General features: G+C 41.1%; 7 protein-coding genes across 16 annotated transcripts in view; 3 read left to right on the top strand and 4 right to left on the bottom strand.

Moving 5' to 3' along the window:
- Positions 1-179: 179 nt before the first annotated feature.
- On the bottom strand, positions 180-6,013 carry GABA-B-R2 (gamma-aminobutyric acid type B receptor subunit 2). Of its 4 annotated transcripts, none has more exons than XM_064695227.1 (13): positions 5,872-6,013; positions 4,779-5,041; positions 4,239-4,720; positions 4,004-4,184; positions 3,725-3,943; positions 3,371-3,666; positions 2,946-3,309; positions 2,786-2,896; positions 2,488-2,724; positions 1,662-1,995; positions 1,497-1,602; positions 1,008-1,423; positions 180-802 (listed from the first exon to the last, which is right to left on the bottom strand). In XM_064695227.1, exons 2-13 carry the CDS (start codon positions 5,025-5,027, stop codon positions 180-182), a joined length of 3,618 nt encoding a protein of 1,205 aa, XP_064551297.1. In that variant the 5' UTR covers positions 5,028-5,041; positions 5,872-6,013. The 4 variants fall into 4 exon arrangements, with proteins under 4 accessions (XP_064551297.1, XP_064551298.1, XP_064551299.1 ...); XM_064695228.1 differs by having other exon boundaries at positions 1,497-1,599; XM_064695229.1 differs by having other exon boundaries at positions 2,500-2,724.
- On the top strand, positions 5,893-7,440 carry LOC135437319 (cyclin-dependent kinase 20). The gene is made up of 3 exons (XM_064695248.1): positions 5,893-6,508; positions 6,567-7,102; positions 7,161-7,440. The coding sequence occupies exons 1-3, from the start codon at positions 6,308-6,310 to the stop codon at positions 7,312-7,314; spliced, it is 891 nt and encodes a 296-aa protein (XP_064551318.1). The 5' UTR covers positions 5,893-6,307; the 3' UTR covers positions 7,315-7,440.
- On the bottom strand, positions 7,320-7,975 carry RpI12 (RNA polymerase I subunit RpI12). The gene is made up of 3 exons (XM_064695252.1): positions 7,801-7,975; positions 7,523-7,745; positions 7,320-7,461 (listed from the first exon to the last, which is right to left on the bottom strand). The coding sequence occupies exons 1-3, from the start codon at positions 7,916-7,918 to the stop codon at positions 7,437-7,439; spliced, it is 366 nt and encodes a 121-aa protein (XP_064551322.1). The 5' UTR covers positions 7,919-7,975; the 3' UTR covers positions 7,320-7,436.
- A 112-nt stretch (positions 7,976-8,087) lies between these two features.
- On the bottom strand, positions 8,088-9,133 carry Noa36 (zinc finger protein 330 homolog Noa36). Its single transcript, XM_064695246.1, has one exon. It carries the CDS (start codon positions 9,083-9,085, stop codon positions 8,156-8,158), a length of 930 nt encoding a protein of 309 aa, XP_064551316.1. The 5' UTR covers positions 9,086-9,133; the 3' UTR covers positions 8,088-8,155.
- A 388-nt stretch (positions 9,134-9,521) lies between these two features.
- Positions 9,522-14,603, top strand: Hrb98DE (Heterogeneous nuclear ribonucleoprotein at 98DE). 4 transcript variants are annotated; one of them, XM_064695241.1, is made up of 5 exons: positions 9,522-9,679; positions 9,862-10,339; positions 11,408-11,869; positions 12,219-12,309; positions 14,323-14,603. In XM_064695241.1, exons 1-4 carry the CDS (start codon positions 9,629-9,631, stop codon positions 12,293-12,295), a joined length of 1,068 nt encoding a protein of 355 aa, XP_064551311.1. In that variant the 5' UTR covers positions 9,522-9,628; the 3' UTR covers positions 12,296-12,309; positions 14,323-14,603. The 4 variants fall into 4 exon arrangements, with proteins under 4 accessions (XP_064551311.1, XP_064551310.1, XP_064551312.1 ...); XM_064695240.1 differs by lacking the exon at positions 14,323-14,603 and adding an exon at positions 12,758-13,862; XM_064695242.1 differs by lacking the exon at positions 12,219-12,309.
- Positions 14,604-14,935: 332 nt separating this feature from the next.
- LOC135437231 (protein C12orf4 homolog) lies at positions 14,936-17,845 on the top strand. 2 transcript variants are annotated; one of them, XM_064695122.1, is made up of 4 exons: positions 14,936-15,227; positions 15,285-16,608; positions 16,672-16,768; positions 17,509-17,845. In XM_064695122.1, exons 1-4 carry the CDS (start codon positions 15,053-15,055, stop codon positions 17,530-17,532), a joined length of 1,620 nt encoding a protein of 539 aa, XP_064551192.1. In that variant the 5' UTR covers positions 14,936-15,052; the 3' UTR covers positions 17,533-17,845. The 2 variants fall into 2 exon arrangements, with proteins under 2 accessions (XP_064551192.1, XP_064551191.1); XM_064695121.1 differs by having other exon boundaries at positions 14,937-15,227; positions 16,672-17,845.
- A 254-nt stretch (positions 17,846-18,099) lies between these two features.
- Positions 18,100-19,631, bottom strand: part of LOC135437229 (uncharacterized) — a 35,348-nt gene continuing 33,816 nt past the window's right edge. The window contains exons 3-6 of one of the 3 annotated variants that reach the window (XM_064695120.1): positions 19,290-19,594; positions 19,031-19,217; positions 18,715-18,973; positions 18,100-18,647 (exon numbers count right to left, since the gene is read on the bottom strand). In XM_064695120.1, the coding sequence (XP_064551190.1) occupies positions 18,461-18,647; positions 18,715-18,973; positions 19,031-19,217; positions 19,290-19,594 (938 nt within the window). In that variant the 3' untranslated portion in view covers positions 18,100-18,460. Of the gene's footprint in view, positions 18,648-18,714; positions 18,974-19,030; positions 19,221-19,289; positions 19,595-19,631 lie in introns of all 3 variants that reach the window. The other 2 variants (XM_064695117.1, XM_064695118.1) reach the window with 2 other exon arrangements.

The following is a 19,631-nucleotide window of genomic DNA, read 5'->3' as shown; positions in this document are numbered from 1 at the left end:
TTTAATTTAAAAACAACGTTTGTAATTACTTACATTAATTATCTTTTAATTTTCAACTATGTTTCTCAATATTATTTGTGCTAGCAATTTATGAAATTGTGCATCCACTTTCTTCACATTAGTATGCATTACGATAGAGTATAAGGAATTTTGTCATAGGGGCTAAAAACTGCATTTGCCTACAAGTATTCAACGATATCGCATTTAATGGATATATTAGGACAGCTCTGGCCAACTACACTTCGGCCGCGATAGTTGGGACTCTTTTCGGTGAGCAGCTTCCGGAATATGGGTAGTATAGCTGTCTCCCCCTCGATTAACTCCGTCTCGGAGCTGGCTCCATAGATTGAATGATCCGTTCTATTGCGCTGTTTCCTTTGCTTCTCCGGCGCCACATTCGGCGAGCTGTGATGGTGCGCCGCATGCTGAATGTTGGAATTTCGATTGAACTTGCGCGTCTGTGTGCACTGCTGAACAGTAGTGGGTGTCGGTTCGCGTTCCCGCTCGCTGTCCGTCTCACTCTGGCAGACCGTACCCTTTTGCGGCTTGGGGCGATGCTTATTGCGATTCTTTTCCGAGACGGAGCGTTGAATGGGCGAGGTTGTGTTCTGGTCATAGGCCATCACGTGTCCATGATGCTCGGAACAGCGCTGTGGGCTGGCATAGGTACGCTGCGACTGGCGCGAGTGCTGCTTAGCATGTGAGAGCGTGTGCGTGTCCCAGAGATCGCTCTGCGAGACAACAAAATTAGACTTTAAAGCCGAGCCCATGCTGGTGCGCCGATGGTCAGAGGCGGTGGGAGCTGTTAAAAATGAAGGAATTAAATGTCATTTTGTTGAAGCATGAATAACCATATTATATTTGGTTAAAATATGTAAGTTAAGTTGAAGGAAAATGTATGCTTAAAATTAAATTTTGGTAATACCTTATTTCTTAACTGAATTTAAAACGATTTGCAGTTTTTGAATTTTTTTTCTTAAGTGCATATATGATGGGCGAATACTTACTCTTGATTATACCTGGCGTGCCGGGCTTGCTGTGCGGACAAACATTGCTCAGCTCCGATTGTGAGGTGGATATATTCGTGGAGGAGTTGCGATGTGTGCTGCTATACTTTGGCTTCGCCGTTGGCGTTTGGCTCCCACTTTCATAGTGCCGCGATGCAGTTGACTGGCGGCGTATCGCGGCACAGTCGCCAGTGCTGCGTTTGCTGGCGCTGCTCGTTATGCTACCAATATTGGCATCTGTTTGAGCCGAAACTGAATTGCGTTTCTCTAAATGTCGATGGTGTTGATGTTGTTGTTGCAGCTGCTGCTGCTGCTGCATTTGTTGCTGCTTCTGCAGATGCTGTTGTAGCTGCTGCTGGATAGGCTGCATCATTGCGGGCGGATGGTGTTCCACCATTGACTGTTTCTTTTTTTTACTGTTGGACATACTGATTAAATACACATATACACATACACATATTTAGTCTATGTGGGTCTCCGAGTACTTACGGCGGCAAAGAGGGCGCCAGAGTCGTGGACTGTACCGAAACGAAGGAATTCTCCATGTCAACGTGCGTGGAAGTGATGCTATCCACTGATGTCAGCTCGGTAACTTCTAAGTGCAATCAGTGAGCAATGCATGAATTTGTCTAGATAGAACCCATGCTCACTCACCTGTAGTACTGGGCATTTCGCGACGCACCGGTGGTGCCGATAGCCTTGCCATATCTTCGCTTAGAATAGGCTCCATGTCAGTGGGGGCGCCTGTGCATGTGACGCCATCGATCCACTTGCGCGCCTCTGGGCCCAGTTTGCGTATTAGAGCCTGCAGCTCGTTCTCCTTTTCCATCAGAGCTTTGCGGAAGCGACAATTGGTGTTCTTAACATCGCGAAGCCGCTGCTCTAGCTCACAGACCGAAGAATCGCGACGATTCTTGGACATAGGGCGTAGAGTAGCACGCACTCGCTTGTCCACAACGCCCTGAGGATTGCGTTTGAGTTCGACGAGCTGAAATTCAATAAGCCGGGATTAGATAAGTTTGCTGCCAGACAACACACCACACAGCAAGGTAAGTTCTCAAGGATAACTTTGAAAATTGAGAATATAGGACAGAACATATGAATATCAGAAATACCGATAAGTGCTAATATCCAATTATAGAGAAAAGTTTTTAAATATTTCTACGGCATTGCTGATATACATAGATAAGTACGTATGTAGATAGAATTAACAGTTTATAAAAAGTTAGTAGTGTTATGTAGCATTAGCAAAGTTTAGAATTTAGTAACGTTTTTGTTTAGTTTGTTCTGGGCGTAAAGAGTAGCGCTAAAAGAAATGCTGATCATTTGAAATGCAGTCCATTCGATTGACGGCATTCGAAATGATCAAACGAACAATATGAAACAACATTCAACAAAATACGTATGTAGTCGTATGTTTGTTTGTATATAAGTATTATACGATTATATAACAGCTACAAAAACTACAAAACTTCCTTACTACCAGTCTTACTTTCGGTACGAACACCAAACACAAAGTGGCTGTCGTACAAAAAATTATAAAAAACGAGAGTAAGACAAAAACTAAATCCTTGCGATCCGATAAAACCAGCGATATGGCCGCGCCGGCAATACAAGTAATGAACACATTATAAACTGAGAAGCCAATGTGCTTGGAGTCATTTAGAGCTGGAATGGAGACATGCCTGGTTTCCCAGGCCAAGAAGGCGCCAAAAACCTAAAAGTAGCAAATAAGGAACACATTGTACTAATAATCATTAGTGTCGAAGTTAACGCACCAGTAGCAAGCCTTTATATGCATAGATGATGCTAACAAATATGGTCATGTGCTCTGATTGGCAGTACTCATTCTCGGGTATGACCAGCACATCATCAATGTTCTCGTGGTGCTGTAATAGTAGTAAGTTATTGAGGAAATCCCATTGATGTAATACACACTTTTGGTTCTAGCTGCTTCGTCTCACGATAGAACGGATCGGCTACCTGCCAGGTGGTTATTATCGCTATATCAATGGCCAAAAGCACGCCCACAACCATAAACAGCTGATAGTCCTTGATCACTTTCTTGTTCAGCTTCAGATCGGTAAAAATCGAATGCACTCGCCAAGTTTTCGAAAACATGGCACCAAAAGCCAAACTGAAACCTGCCATTAAAATCCATGCTCGAGCCGTGCATATATAGGGAAAGGCTGCCACACTGCTCAACGTAGTATCCAGGCCCAGAAAAATGATGCTCAGATAGGTCAGCATGCAGCCAACAATAATCAGATTGTTCAAATGTGGACTTGACATTTTGATGTAGCTACAAATAATACAGACTTGGTACATTAAGGAAGAGTAGCTATTGGAACTTAAGATCTTACCGTTGATTACGATACTTGATGTTAAAGGCTAGGAAAACGGTGGCTATTATCACGCCAATGACAGAGGCGCTGGCTGACACAATATATATGGTGGGATTAACTTGGCTGTGTTCTATATAGATCACTGTGCGATCCTTGGGTGGCGTCTTGCCCACCCAACGTACGGGCTTGCCCAGCGTCATATCCAAGTGTGCTTGCTGTGAGTGATATTCGCCTATCTTTTCCATTTGTCCCACTTGAAACTGGGTAATCAGAATGTTGGCCTTGCGTTCGTTGTCATAGAAGCGTACCGGTCCCTGGAAATAATATACATAGGCTAATTAATATCTTTTTGATCTTAGGGCTAATACCAACCGTGACACCCTCGAAAGAAGTATTACGTAATGCTTCCAGGAAAATATTTTCCCAGTCCTTGACTCGGTAATCAAAATGTGTTAGCAGATCTTCACGCTTCTCCGCTACATACTGTATGGCCAATGCAGCTGCCCAAATACCATCGTAGGTATATCCATGGAAGCGCGAGTATTCTGTGCCGCGTAATCTATCATACTCAACGAGATACTCATCCGCCGTCTGGAAAATTAAAAATCCTTAAGATGCTGCATATATGGGTAAAATCTCGAGTCCACTTACAATGCCTGCAACTGTTATGTCTCCGCTGGTTGAGAGCGGCAGTAGATCCACCAATATGGCGCCCTCTAAAGCCGTGGCAATTTCCTTCACGCTGCATTCGCTGTCCATTGTCACATTCCACCAATCCGTGGTGTAGGTGGCCATAATTAGCCACTGATAGGCACGTCCATACATTTGCAATCTGAAAGTGGCATTATTATGGGCATTACAATATTACAATTTTGGGAGGACTTACTTGAATGCTTCGCAGAAAACCTTGCGGGCAAAATGCTCATTAAAATTGCCCAAAATTATTCGAACATCCTTTTCCCGCAGCTTTTTCAGTGACTCGGCCACATCGTTGACGAAACTTTGGGTCTCCACCACCTCCAGCTCCATGGAATCCAGATCGGCCACCATATGATTGTGTGGCAGTGAATATCGTGGTTCATTTTGGTAAACGGTGCCCACACGCGTCCAATTAAACTCTTTGAGCAGCGCCAGGCGTGGTGCATTAAATGCATTCTCCGAGGGCACCACTCGAAAGAAATTGGGAAACGCATCCTTGGTGAACATGGGATGGGTATCCGCATAGCTCAGCTGTGTTAAATGCCAGTGCTTGCTGGCCTTGGCTATGGGGTCTGTGACATGCGTGCAGGCTGCACCAAAGAGCATCACCTTGTTTGGACCAGAGTGCATCATGTCGAAAAAAGATTTGACTCCCACGGCAGCATTGCACTGGAAATAAGGAAAAGCATATAAGAACTACTTCTCGGTTCTTGTAAACCGATTATACCTGTGTATCATTCCACCACATATGCAGTCTGTAGTTGGTCAGTATCTGCGGATGCTCATTGACATGACCAAGCGCCAGCTTGACACTGGGCATAACTCCACGTCCCGTGTACGAGTTCTCAACGCCATCACCATATGGGAAGAAGCCCGCTATATAGACATCGGAGCGTTTGGCCGTTCTTGACTGAACGTTACTCAAGCACAGGCTAAAGCACAGCAGCAGTGACAGGACCAGATGTGGATGGGACATGTTGTGTGCGCGGGCTGTAATGCCATTAAAGATCATCAAATGTGATAAACCAATTAAAAATAGATATGTACATATGTATGTATGCACATATGTACATACATATATTAATTTAAGAAAAAATGTTTTGAAAATAAAGGTTTATTTTTAATTAGTTCATATTATTTTTCAGAAATTTTATTATCCAGGATTTGCATATTGTATTTCTGTAACATACATACATACATGCATGCATATGTACATATACATATGTATATATATGCATCGGTTGCAATCGGTTTCAAGCTGCCTGTTTTACCAATTATGGTAAATACTTTTTCCGTTCAAATTAGTTTAAGAATTGTGTTTGCATATATGTATAAACAATGTTTAAAGCCTTCAAATGCAATGCACTTTTTTCTTGTTCAAAGTCAAACCCAGTAGTAGAATTATGAAATTGGTTCAAGGTGCTGCTGCGCCTGACAGGCTGTGCGTGTCGATGCATGTCACAATTAAAATTACAAGCACATGCACATACATACATACATACATACATACATAGGTATATACATACACACTTTGCATCCTCGTTAAAACATTCATATGTACACCTAATCGTCATTGACCTAATTGATCACAAATTCACAAAAGACCACGTAAAGGCTAATAATCATTTAATTTGCGTCCTTTCATTGTTCATGTTAATAGATTTTGTAGTAGCACAGTACACTTTATGGCACATACACACATGCATATGTACATACGTACAAGGCTGATACGTATTTTACAGTTTTTGTAACGATTATTTCCAGCGTTAGATTTGCATCTGATTTCAAATATACATATGTATGTATGTAGTTACACCTACCAGCGAGTTAATTGATGTGCACAACTTATTTAATAACTAAAGACATATTTAAATTGTTTTATTAAATTTCGTAAGCTGCGTTCGTTTCTTTGGAAGTTGCGAGGGTCCGAAAAATTGTGTATCCCCACAACTTGACAGTTGACCTGACAAAGCTAAAGGACATGGAAATGCGCATGCTTCGAAATTTGACAGCTCACGCTTTAGGCCACAGTTCGCATTGTCACAAACAGCACGAAATAACTGTAAACAACTAGACAACAGGTTGCAGAGCTTAAGGACATTTGTTTTGCTAGCTGTGTTCGCAGGCTAACGGCTGTTTTGGCATTGTTATGACCGTTGCCAGGGACTACGGAGACAGTATATAAAAACACCGAAAAAACAAAACTCAAATAAGGAGAGTGGTACTCAATTATCAAATTGAAATTATAGCCAAATAATGGATGACTATGCGCCCAGTCGCTATAAAATGCAAGATAAAATTGGCGAAGGTGTTCACGGTTGCGTGTTCAAGGCCATCGATTTGCAGCGCAATGTGGAGGTGGCCATCAAGAAGGTCGCATTAAAGAACAAATTTGGCAACATATCCTTGAGTACGCTGCGCGAAATAAAAACTCTTCAACTGTGTAGTTCGGAATATGTAAGTTACGATCTGATACCAATTCTTATATGTATGTTACAACACGTTGCTGTTGCAGATATTAAACATTATTGAGATATACCCCGATCTCACTGGCCTTTCGCTGGTGTTGGAGTACATGCCCGACACACTGTATGGTCGACTAAAGAGCGAAGTGAATCCGTTGAGCCGCCAGCAGGTGCGAAAATATGCCCTGATGATGTTCAAGGGCATGGCCTACCTGCATGAGGCGGGCATTATGCACAGAGACATCAAACCCGCCAATTTGCTAATCAGTCATACGGATGTCCTGAAGATTGCCGACTTTGGTTTAGCGCGCCTGTACTTCCCCGAGGAAGAGTCACGCCTTTATTCGCCACAGGTATCCACGAGGTGGTATCGTGCACCCGAAATACTCTGGGGCAGTCAGAAATATGGACCTGCCGTCGACTTGTGGGCATGCGGAAATGTGTTGGCCGAAATGCTACGCGGTGTACCGCTCTTTGCAGGCACAACAGATATCGAGCAATTGGCGATTATAATACGTACGTTGGGAAGTCCGCGTCTAAACGAATGGCCAGAGCTTACGGCGCTGCCGGATTACAGTAAAATAAGGTGAGATATTCGTTTGTTTAAACAATTGGTTGATAATTAATCAAATTGTTGCTGGCAGGTTTCCCAACTCGGTGGGCGTACATTGGGACAATCTGTTTCCAAGCTGCACACATGCTGTTGAAATTGATTTGGTCTCGAACCTAGTCGTATATAATCCAAAGAATCGTCTTAAGGCCACCGAGGTGAGCACTGAATTAATAACTAACATGTGACGCAATTACCATCCACAAATCTCTTTCCATCTTTATTTTCAGGCTGTCGAGCACAGTTATTTTCATTAATTTAAGATACTTGTATTTACACAATTAGTTGACTAACAGCTAAAATTATGCATTTAGGAGTTCTCCGACTCTTTGAATCTGTTTAATAAAAAAGAAATATTTAAGCGTTTGCTATTGATCCCTTTAATGTTGCACTTACTTGCACTTCAGACAGGTAAAGAATACGGTCTGACCTTCATCCGCCGAACGTAGCTGTAAAGTGGCATATGACATTTTGTCGTTGCCGCATTTGGGGCACTTGCGCTCTACAACTGGACCATCAGCCTCTGCAGTATCGGTCTCACGGTTTCCTTTTTTGGACAGCTTGCTGGGATCGTAGGAATTAAAGTGTATTGTGTACTCGGATGTCTCACCGCTATAAACTGAGAGACCGGCGTATTGAGTTTAAGCAATAAATTATTATAAACAATAGCTTACCATCTGGAGAGAACTCTTGTTTACAGTTATAGCAAAAGACGTTTCCTTTAACTTGCAGCGGCGGCAAAATTGATCCACAGGACGGACAAAATCCTGGGCGATTATTAAAAATTTCCATTACAAATCAAAACAAGTCTATTCCGCACGTGCAACTCACCAGTGTTGTGAAATATGCTTTTGTGTGCATCCATAACAGCCAGCTTTTGTGTGTGACAGAACTCATCTATTAGCTGATCGAAAACATAACACCCTATGAAACCAAACAGCTTTTTTTTTGCACAACAAAATTATCCACCGAGTACATGAATTTATTAAATACACATTTGTAAATGTATCTATTTAAAAAATAAAAGTATTATTTTTCTGATTTATCTTCCGCTTTGGCGGTTTCTTCAGCATCACTGCCGCTTGTCTCCTCCTCGTCATCATCATCGCTTTCGCTCTCGTCATCACCATCGTCATCGCCATCGTCCTCGTCGTCATCGCCATACGTATAGCCTGCGCTGCCACTAGCCCCATAGCCCCCATAGTAGCCACCATACCCCTCTTCGTCGTCACTGCCCATGCCTTGCTGCTGACGGCCAAATTTATGGGATCGCGTGGACATGCTCAAATCCTTTGTCACAGACGTTTCGTAATTGCACTTGGGGCAAGGTATAGCCTTGTTCTTATCATACTTGAATCCCTTGCGGCGCACATGGTCCTCGCAGTAGCAAGTCTTGCAGCGCAAGCATGAATATTGACCCAGACGATTGCATGATTGGCATTTATAGTTCTCCGACTCCAGCACCTGGCATGAGGCCTGATGCTCAAATTGATCGTCTTCACACAGAAAGCCATCGCAAAAGGAGCACTTAAAGATGCGTCCACCATGCTCCCAGACACCACGTTCGCACTCTAGGCACACAGCGTTCTGCAACGGGCAGGTGCAGGCGTGCGTGGTTAAGCATTTTCGCCCGTGACACACCCAAGCCTCGCAGAAGTCGCAAATGGCACCAACCATGCCAGGAAATCCTGTCGTGTACACGCCGGGATGTTTGATTACACAGTCGCCCGTCTTCAGCATGCACTTTATCTTGCCACATTGTGCACAAATGGGCAAACGCTGCACGCTCTGGCAGAAATAGCAAAAGGCACGAGACTTTTGCTTTTTCTCGCACTTGTCGCAGTCCATCGGTGCATTGCAAGGCAGATCAGCGAGAGGAACCTCTCGTCCCCTAATCTCCTTCAAACGTAACTTTTGCTTCTCTGCTTTTTTCCGCTGGCCGGTTTTCTTTTTCGGCATCTTGACTTGTGTGTCGTATTCAAATAACAAAAAGAACTAGTGAACTTTTTAAGATATGTCCGGTGATCAGAAGGTTTTCATATTTATGTAAGCTAGTATTTTTTGGTTAGTCTTCGTATGCTAATATATCAAAATACATACTTAGCCGAGATTATCTTACCAACAGAAATTAAGACTCTATATATGCTTATTTACAACACATTTTTTTTTTATGTATTGCGTACAAAGTATAAAACTTGAGAATCAATGGTATCAACAAAAATTTAACAACACCAGTATATATACATTCAGTCTGTTAATATCTAAGGTGAGATTTCTATTTAACGCCACAAATACATTTTCAGCAGCGTACTTTCCTAGGAGAAAAAAAATAAAAACCCTACACAACACTACTTTGAAAGTATCTTGACGTTTTCCAGATTCGGTCACACAGCTTGGCATTACATTTCAATTTTCATTATTCAAGTCAAACGGGTGAAGCATTTGTGCTGTGTCGTTTTTCGAAATACAAAGAAAAAAGTAATAAATTAAAAAATATATAAGATGGGCGGTCACAACGATCAAAATGGAAATTCTAATGGCCAGCATGATGATGTAAGTAGGAAAATTATAGGTGCTAAGATTTGATAAGTTGGGTGGTTGTATGCATGTGTGGGTACATACGCGAACTCGGTGACCGCCATTTTGAAATTTTCTACATGTGCGTCAGCGGGGTAGAGGTTAGGTTTTGCTTGGTGAAAAAAATCGATATGAAACTTTTGTTCTTTTATATTTAGGACTCGATTACTGAGCCAGAGCATATGCGTAAATTGTTTATTGGCGGTCTGGATTACCGCACCACCGATGACAATTTAAAAGCGCACTTTGAAAAATGGGGCCAAATTGTCGATGTGGTCGTCATGAAGGATCCACGTACGAAGCGCTCACGCGGTTTCGGCTTTATTACATACTCGCATTCAAGCATGGTGGACGAAGCCCAAAAGGCACGTCCACACAAAATCGATGGACGCGTCGTCGAGCCCAAGCGTGCTGTACCACGCCAAGACATTGACTCGCCTAATGCAGGCGCTACAGTTAAGAAACTGTTTGTAGGCGCCCTGAAGGATGATCATGATGAGCAGAGTCTGCGTGATTACTTCCAGCACTATGGCAGCATTGTTGACATCAACATTGTCATGGACAAAGAGACAGGCAAGAAACGTGGCTTTGCCTTTGTTGAGTTCGACGACTACGATCCCGTGGATAAAGTTGTGTGTAAGTACAAAATAAAAACACCTTATGTACCTTATATATGGACAGTCCCAGCTCCGCATAGCAATGTTTGATGTGTCTGTGCGGCGTTTCATGACTGTAAGAAAAATGTTGCACAAATTATATCTTTGTTAATTGGGCACCCTGTATGCCTAATTGATGAAAACGTATGTTCCACAATTGGTCAAACAATTAACACAGTACTGACAAATTGACAGGCTTGACCAACGCTTGTACGGTTTCCTTTTGAACGCTGTGAGATAAATAAAAGCGTCGGCTAAGCTATGTTATGCGAATGTATCTTAAATCCAAATTCAGCGTAACACGCAGCCTCGTTACATTAAAGCAATACAATTAGAATAAGAATGAGATATGTATAGAAACAAAGTATATTTTAAATAGCACTGGGTAATATGATCGCTCACTAAGACTTCAACCCCAGTCAGAAATTCGCACATGGATCCTTGTGCAGTTGTCTCAATAACCGAGTCGCTAAGAAAACTTATCTACCTCGGACCGCAATAATTAAGTAATATTTCACAGTCCCAGCTCCGCATAGCAATGTTTGATGTGTCTGTGCGGCGTTTCATGACTGTAAGAAGAATTATGCACGTATTATATCTATGTTAATTGGGCACTCTAAATGCCGAATTGATGAAAACGTATGTGTCACAATTGGTCAATAAATAAACACAGTACTGACAAATTGACAGGCTTGATCCACGCTTGTACAGTTTCCTTTTAAACGCTGTGAGATAAATAAAAGCGTCGGCTAAGCTATGTTATGCGAATGTATATAAAAAGCTTGTTCAGTGTAACACGCAGCCTCGTTACAATTTTATATATTAGGCAAATTACACAGTCCCAGCTCCGCATTGCAATGTTTGATGTGTCTTTGCGGCGTTTTTTGGCTGTAAGATTAAAACCCAGCCCATATTATATTTTAGTTATTGTTGTATTTGTGCATCAATGATCAAAAAGTATTTGGCACAAGTGGTTTTTGCTCAATCTAACAAATCTTGCCTCGTGTTATACATTACTTACAGTTTTTTCTATATTTTTTAATTGCAGTGCAAAAACAGCACCAGCTAAATGGCAAAATGGTGGACGTGAAGAAGGCTTTGCCGAAGCAAAATGAAATGGGCGGCGGCGGTGGGGGTGGTCGTGGTCAGGGTGGTCGCGGCGGTGGCGGCAATAGGGGTGGAAACATGGGCGGTGGTGGCAACTTTGGTAACCAGAACGGAAACTGGGGTAATCGCGGCGGTAATAACGACAATTGGGGCAGCAACAATTTTGGAGGCGGCTACGGCGGCGGCAACAATTGCTGGGGCAATAACGGACCCTGGGACAATAATTGGGGCAACAATGGCGGTAACTTCGGTGGCGGCGGCGGTAACGGTAACTGGGGTAACAATGGAGGCAATGATTTTGGTAACTATCAGCAAGGCTACAGCGGTGGTCCACAACGAGGCGGCAATTTTGGCAGCAATCGCATGCAGCCCTACCAGAGCGGCAACTTTGCTAACAAAGCAGGTAAGCATCAATCCAACATGTTTCATCAAATTTCACATACGATCACTTGAAGCTCCCAGTTCGAGTGCACAGCGAGAGCTAAGCGGTTTAAAGCGGCGCTGTGTATATGTGCTGGGCATGGGATACGTAGATAATTAGGAGTACCCTTATGGTACGTCCATAGAGTTTGACAGTTTTAGAGTTTATAAAAAATGCTGTGAAACGAATGCACAAGACTTTCTGATTATGCAGTCGTAACACACACCCACGTTGCAGTCCAGTTTTGTTTAGTTATTAGAGTAATCTTTTGGGTTTAGTTTTTGAGCAGACTTTTTAAAAGTGCATGTGGGTTTTCTTTTGTGTTTTTAAGGCGGTGGCAATCAAGGCAATTATGGTGGCAACAATCAGGGCTTCAATAACGGTGGCGGCAACAATCGCAGATATTGAGGCGCCCAGACGAGGTGAGCATAGTTATAAATTTAGTTAAGGACCCTAACAAACAAAAAAAAAAATTGCGATCAACCACCCAGCCATATATATATATATATATATATATGTATGTATATATATATTTATTTATAAATATATTTGAATATATTTTTCGTGTTATTTTGTTTGTTTTGCAAACAATTTGCGTAGGTTTCTTGCGTTTAAAATATAAATACACATATAGCTGTCTTTTTATCTTATCGGCATTTTCCTGGTAGCTTCTAACAGCATCTTAGTATCGATATCGAAGATTGAACAAATTTTTTCTTTTAAAACTCCTTTTGAACTTTTTGCAAACTAATCTTTTTAAGTATTTATTTTGTGTAAACGTAATTAGAAAAAAAAAACCATTTAAGTACTGTTAGAATGCTTTACAATAATTTATTTAAATAACGTTTCTCATTTATCGACATTTTATAGGTGGTAAATTAGCAGTGGCTCAGTTTATTCCCAAAAGTCAAAGTCAAGTAAACGATACGCAATTCAATGATATGAGTAACAACTCATATACCTAAGAAGTTTTCCGAGAACATCCATACCAATATCATGACAGAGAAGATAAATATCAGGAACAGTGCAGTGCAGTCGTGTGAGATTGGTTCAGTCAAAGTCAGTACAAGTACAGAGCAGAGCAGTATGTGTGTGTGTGTGTGGTGCGTTTATTCAGAGAGCAGTTGCAACAGCAGCAGCAGCAGAGTTAACAGAACTTACAAATGCAGAGAAGAGAGAAGTGAAATGAAGAGAAGTGAATTAAGCAGCAGCGAGACCCTCACACATACGCATCCAGCAGTACACGTACACAGCAGCTGGCCAGGATTCAATGAGAGTAATTTGCACAGTTACGATACGATATTATGATATACGATAATTGATTTAACACACACGTCAACCTACCTATTCAATATTCAAAATAGAATAATATTTATATTCACCATTTTGTAGCCAACCTATAATTAAAACAAAAGGAACATTGTAAAATAGTAATGTCGCATACAACTTGTGCATCAAAAGCAAACAACTCAAGTTAAATTTTGTACCCTTGTAGCCACAATCCTTCAGTAAGCAGTAAGATTACATAGTATATACAAACACTATAAAAACGAAAACTTCAGGGCGGCAGCCGATTAAATCTATATTCAAGCGACCACCTCCAATGGTTGAATGGCTATCGCCCACAATTTCTGATAATCAGTGCAAAAATCTACACAACTCTATATTTAAAAAATGTATTAATATTTTTCTTTAGGTTTAAGCTTCTCATAATTTTAAAATCGAGTAGAGCGTGCGCTCAATTTTTTCAAGAGCCGCTCGCGCTGCTCTAGCATTAAATAATACATATATTTACATATATATATCTTAGCGAGGAGGAGCTTCTTATGCTCGTTTTTGTAAGTGACTATGACGCATTGAACTAAATTATCTCCCAATGTTTAGTTGTAACCAAAAGAACAATTAATTGTAACCGACACCTTGTAGCAGTTTGTATGCAGTTCTCAAAGGTCAGCGCAATTAAGGATTTCTAATATGTTAACAAAATTTACATTTTAATGTAGCAAAGAAAGATATAAAATACAGCAATGAATTTATGTAAAATTGACAAAAAAAAAAAAAAGAAAAAGAAAACAAACAAAAAATACCAAAAACAAATCAAAAATGTTGTTTAGTTCAAGCCTAGTCTTGTTTATTTATTCATATCTAGTATAAGTCTTGTATTTGTTTAGAACAGGCGAAAGGCGCAGCAGCAAAGCAAGCACAAAGCAGGTGCCAAAGTACATTCCTATGTAAGTTGAAAGAGGCAATTAAGCTGGTAGAAGAGTCAGTATGCCAAATATTTCATAATGGTAGCGATAATTGTGGGCGGGCACCTTTTATAATTTTTTAATTTCGATTTATTTTCATTTAACCTGGTTTCCATTTGGAATGCACACATTGTATACCCGTTATATGTCATTTAAAATTATATATATTGTAATTTTTGTTCCAAGTTGGCTAAAAAGTAATGCAAAGCGCTGAAATGACGGTCGCCAAGCTAACTCAGCCATAAAGCGGACTATCTACACTTGCAATTGGGTCAGCACTGCTAAACATTTGCGGCAACCCTCGGAATGGTCGACTTGGGTAAGTTTTAGCTGCACACGTAAACAGGGAAGTGTTGTAATTTTCAGGTAACCATTTAAACGGATGGAATCGCGCTGCCTACACAACTTAGTATTATTTATTATACATATCTAAATTTTTAAATAAATACCGAAACCTTTAAAGCAAATTTGTTTTTATTTAAAATAAAATACCGCTCTATTTATGTGCTGGCAGTGTGTACACACTTCGACAGTAACCGATAAGTCCTCTGTGTTAATTAACATTTTCATCGCATGTTAAATTGATGCCGATAAAGATGTGCGTTGGTGTAAATTTGGAAGAGCGACGTCACGAGCAAAAATAACAGACTTGTATACTACCAGATTCATTGAGATTTTCTTAAATGCAAGGGAAACGCTACTCGCCATATAGATATAATAAAAACAAGTTAATTTTTGGGGCGTGCTTAGCAAGCACGGTATGCGCACATCTCTAATTGCATTGCTAACTGCGACTGTTAATTAACAGTGTTTCGACACTGTTTTGCTAAGCAAAGTTCAAGAATATTTAAAATATATTAAAATAAATATACGCTGCAAACGTTAACCGATTTTCAGACGCTTCGGTAAATTAATAATGGAGACCAATCACACAGTCCAATTTATGTATAACTACAAGGATTATGCAGGCAAAGATTGTGAAGCCAAGCTGGATATTAAATTGCCTTTTGAGGATGAAAACCTTGAGGAATTGGTTACACAGCTTTTAGCTCAAATGGATCCAATGATGCGATATTTGGACGAAGACATAAGTAAGTGAAATAGATATAAAAGAACAGCTATCTCTTATCAGACACTCCCCAAAAAAGATTTAGAAGAGGAACTAAAGTCGTTTATTGACCGGGAGCATCAGAAATTCCACGATGACTACGCTGAGAATTTGATCAGTCAAGCGGCCAACGAAGAGCTAGACTTAGAATCTATAGTGCGAAATACAGAACGTCTGTATAAAGAAGAGTTGCTTCAATTTGCAGATCGCATTGGTCCAAGCGATGAGGACATATTTGCGCAGAGCTTTCATCGACTGGTGCATTCCTCCTCTTTAGAGGATATACTAAAACGGGAACGTGGCTATGCTAAGGTCATAGCCGACAGGACCGAGCATATGGACTGTGAGGTGGAAACGTTAAAAAACTCTCAACAGCAGGAAATGGACAGTCAAATCAATCAGCTGGACATAACGACAACATCGGAGGACATTAACAATCTGCTGGCACAGCAATATACCACGCACAACTTTGTACGAAAGCGTTATGAATCCGAGCTGGAGGCCATGATGGGTCATCAGAAAAATGAGTATCGTAACTGGATTACCAGTCAAGTTAGTCAAATGTTCCAAGTATCGCCAGTCTCCACTCCACTGGGCAATCGCTCCTCTATGTTCGTCTCGCAGCAGCCTTCGATGGAGGAGAGCTTCACCATACATTTGGGCTCTCAACTTAAGCACATGCACAATATTCGCATACTCAGCGCTAATGTGACGGACCTGTGTAGTCCGCTGCACGCGGATGAAAATTTGATTGGTCTCAACATGGCTTTGGGTCTCTACTCAAGCTCACTGTGCGGCGTGGTCGTGCTGACTCCCTCTATACAGGCACAGGCTAATAAAAGCATAATCAAGAATGCGAACAGATCGACTGAGTTTCATTTTGATCAGATGGATGTGCAGCTAGAAAAGATAGAGAAACAAATTCGGGCACTCAACACCAGTGGCACAAGCAACTCGCCGAGTAATGGAAGCGGCAGTGGCAGTGGCAGTGGCAACAGTGCCGAAGGCAGCGCCACATCGTCGCCAATTAAACAGCATGTGCCCAAGCTAAAGACTGGCGATTTTTTTATAACCAAACACTCGAATCTCTCACAATCGCACGTCATATTTCATTTGATATCCGATGAACCCATCAATAGTCCCAGCGAAATAAATTCACGCCATCCAGTTATATTGGGTCTGCGCAGCATTTTAAAGACCGCCAGTCGGCATGATATAACCACATTGACAATCCCAGCCCTGCTGCGCCACGAGATGAGCGAAGACATGACAGTACAGTGGTGCATTCGACGCGCAGAGCTCGTATTCAAATGCGCCAAGGGTTTTATGATCGAATCAGCATCTTGGGGCGGCGCGGAGTTAAGGTGAGCTTTGGATTATTAAATTATAAGATTGTCAGATCATAATTAGTTTCCTTTGTCGTTTAGTACCTTGCAATTGTTGCTGCCACACGATATCTCTGAGGAGCTGTTCACTACATTGGCGGGCATGGTGCCCAATGTATTCCGTGTTGCCAATCCAAAGGTACTTGTTGATAATAACAAATAGTTATTCGTAAACACATTCCAAGGGAAATATTTAGACTCACATTTATTTATATGAATATACAGTTTATTAGGCTTTATAGTTTATATTTAAATGTATATGCTTCGTTTCATGTCGCAAACAGTTGTTTAAACTAAAAACACACTCAGAATTGCTGTAAATGTTCCTGTATCCAATTTCGACAATATAATTATCCATAGTTTATTAATTAAACTTCAATGCAAACGTTTTGCAAACTACAACACTACTTTTGTATAAATACATTTATATTGTATAGGTAATCTTGTGTGTGTATATGTATTTATGTATATTATTTCCAAATTTAAATGTTTATCTTTGGTTTCATTAGACCCCGTCATGCGATTTGTGTCCATTTTTGTATGGGTGTGGGTGTAATTCAGTTTGTGTTGTTCGGTTATCTATAATGGTTAATATGAATCTTCGAATAACTCTGCTTGTTGTTAACTTGTAAATATGCGTTTTGTCAAATAAATATATATATATATATATATATGTATTCATGTATATTTAACAATTAATTACGTTATGTTTCCTTTCAATCAACATTTCGCTGTTAATATCTTTTTTTTTTGGATTTAGCCAAGTACGTTGTATAGTTGTCTGCCTGCTTGTGTTTTGCTGCTTTGCAGTGAGAGATAGAGTTTCAGAAAATATTATATCTGAAACTTTGTTAATTTATGAGTGTTTTGCGTCTACAGGTCTTTCGGATCTCGAATCAATAAAACATGGGTTTGTGTGTGTGTGCTTAAAATGAGTACAGGAACGGGTTACATGAAGTGTTTTGGGATGATAAAAGAAATTTTGGGCTTAATGAATCATGCCATAGAAAAGTTGGTAATAAGTTTAGAAACTGATTATAAAATTGACGTAATCAGCATCATTATATACTCATATATCTCAGTTTCATATGTTAAAATTGCTTTAATTCTAGTTATAAAATAAATTATATTATTCAGCCATTTCTTGAATATAGTTAATGTTAATGTAGTATGGCGCATATAATTTGATGTGTCGTAGCAGACCAAATAAAACTCTTTAATAAAATAATTGAGTTTCTGCAGCATAACATATTCCATAAATAAATTAAAACAAATTGGTTCCAGCAACGGGAGACTGAAGTATAATTTTTTGTCTTGTATTTAATTGTTATTTGGTTTTTATTTTTTCACCCTTGCAGAGACATTTTACATTTTTTTTTGTTTGAATCTGTTTTGTAGATGAGAAACGGACTAGCACATCATTGAGTTGCCATAGGAACAAAAGTTCTTAAATGGATTTGTGTGTCTGCAAGGGTATTTAATTTTCGGCATGCCGAAGAGCATAATTTTTGTTGATTTTTAATTTCGATGCTACTTGTTTGGAGTTCTCTACGATTGCATGCCAAAAAATGTACTGAAATACTCTATAATCGTTGATGAATCTACACAGCTTAATACTTTGCGCGTGCCCTAAACTACGGTCTTGCAAATAGGTCTAGATGTATTTTTAGTTATATATGAAATAAGAATACATAATACGTGTGTATACTAAAATTGAAACTATCACAAAAAAACAAATACTTTTTATATAAAGTATAAACTCAATAAGGTCAAAAACGAGCTACTGTAGAATTCAGTATGCAGGTTTATGTCTGTGTCGGTCGCCCTGGGTTTACATTTGACTCTCCTTGCGCCACTGAAAGGTGCCCGACTTGACACCAATGCTGGATGAGCCCTGATTGCTGCTAGAGGAGAGCATGTTGTTGGTGCGTCTAATGAGCTGTGCCGCCGAATCGAAGCGGCTGCGAATGAGCCGCATTGCCGGATTGCTCGAGACGCCGCTGCGTTTGCTCTTGCTGCTTGAAGACGAGAAGAGAACGAGTTACAATTGGAGCTCCCGCTTAGTCATGTCTACTGATATCTTACCTCGATGAGCTGGGCTGATTCTCCTTTAGATTGCCCAAAATGATGCGCATATGCGTATCCCGCGCAAAATGATTATCGGGCAAGGCGGGCTTCGAACCGCTACCACTAGGTCCAGCACGGTCATCATCCACAAAGGCATTCAAAGCGGGCAGCTGGCCCGGTGAGCTCAGCTCGCTGCTGGGCGAGTGCGGAGGCGTTGCGTATAATGGTGACATGCATTCCATATCATATAGGTCCGCCTCATTAGTCATGTTACTTGCTGTGTAGAAGAGTATTAGACATGTGGTATATGCTCTGCAACTATAAAGAAACTTACCCAGCTGGTGCTCGTTGAGATCGGGGAGCATCTGTGAATGCCGCTGATGGGCGCCTGCGCCACTATTGCTGCTGGATTTGTGAGCCGCTGCGGCCGAGCTTGATGCATGCTTCGAGTTGACCATCAGATTGTTGCGTGAGCTAAGCTTGCTTTGACGCTGCAATTGCTGAGTGAAAGTGAGCGGCGCCTGCTGCATAAAGGAAGAGCACATGGAGACGTCATCAACTGGCAGCCTTGGGCATAATAAAGCTATACTCACATCGTTGCTGCTGCCCGTGGATTGACTAGAAATGACGCTCTTGCGCTTGTGCAAGCTGCTCGTATCTGATTGCATGGTGTTCTGATAGAAGTTGTTCGAGCTGTGCGTAGAGCTGGAGGCATTCAGCGCCTGCAGATTGCTACCATTGTGCACCGTAGCAGTGGTGGCTGCTGAGCAAACCGAGGAAGCGGAAGCGTGTGCCGGATACGGAGCTAAGTTTTGGTGCAGGGGCAGAGCCGGCGGCTGGTCTGGAGAGCGCAGCATGCTGGCATGGAATTTCGCTTCATTGGGATTGCTAGCTTCATCTATAGAGGAATAGAGGTAAGTGGATAAGGGATTTAA

The sequence above is a fragment of the Drosophila montana genome, unplaced genomic scaffold, assembly GCF_035044405.1.
Source record: "Drosophila montana isolate Dmon_TW-CO22-7 unplaced genomic scaffold, ASM3504440v1 contig_3733_1, whole genome shotgun sequence".
NCBI lineage: Eukaryota > Metazoa > Arthropoda > Insecta > Diptera > Drosophilidae > Drosophila > Drosophila montana.
Note: the sequence above shows the minus strand (reverse complement) of the source record. Positions and strands in the feature narration are given on the sequence as shown.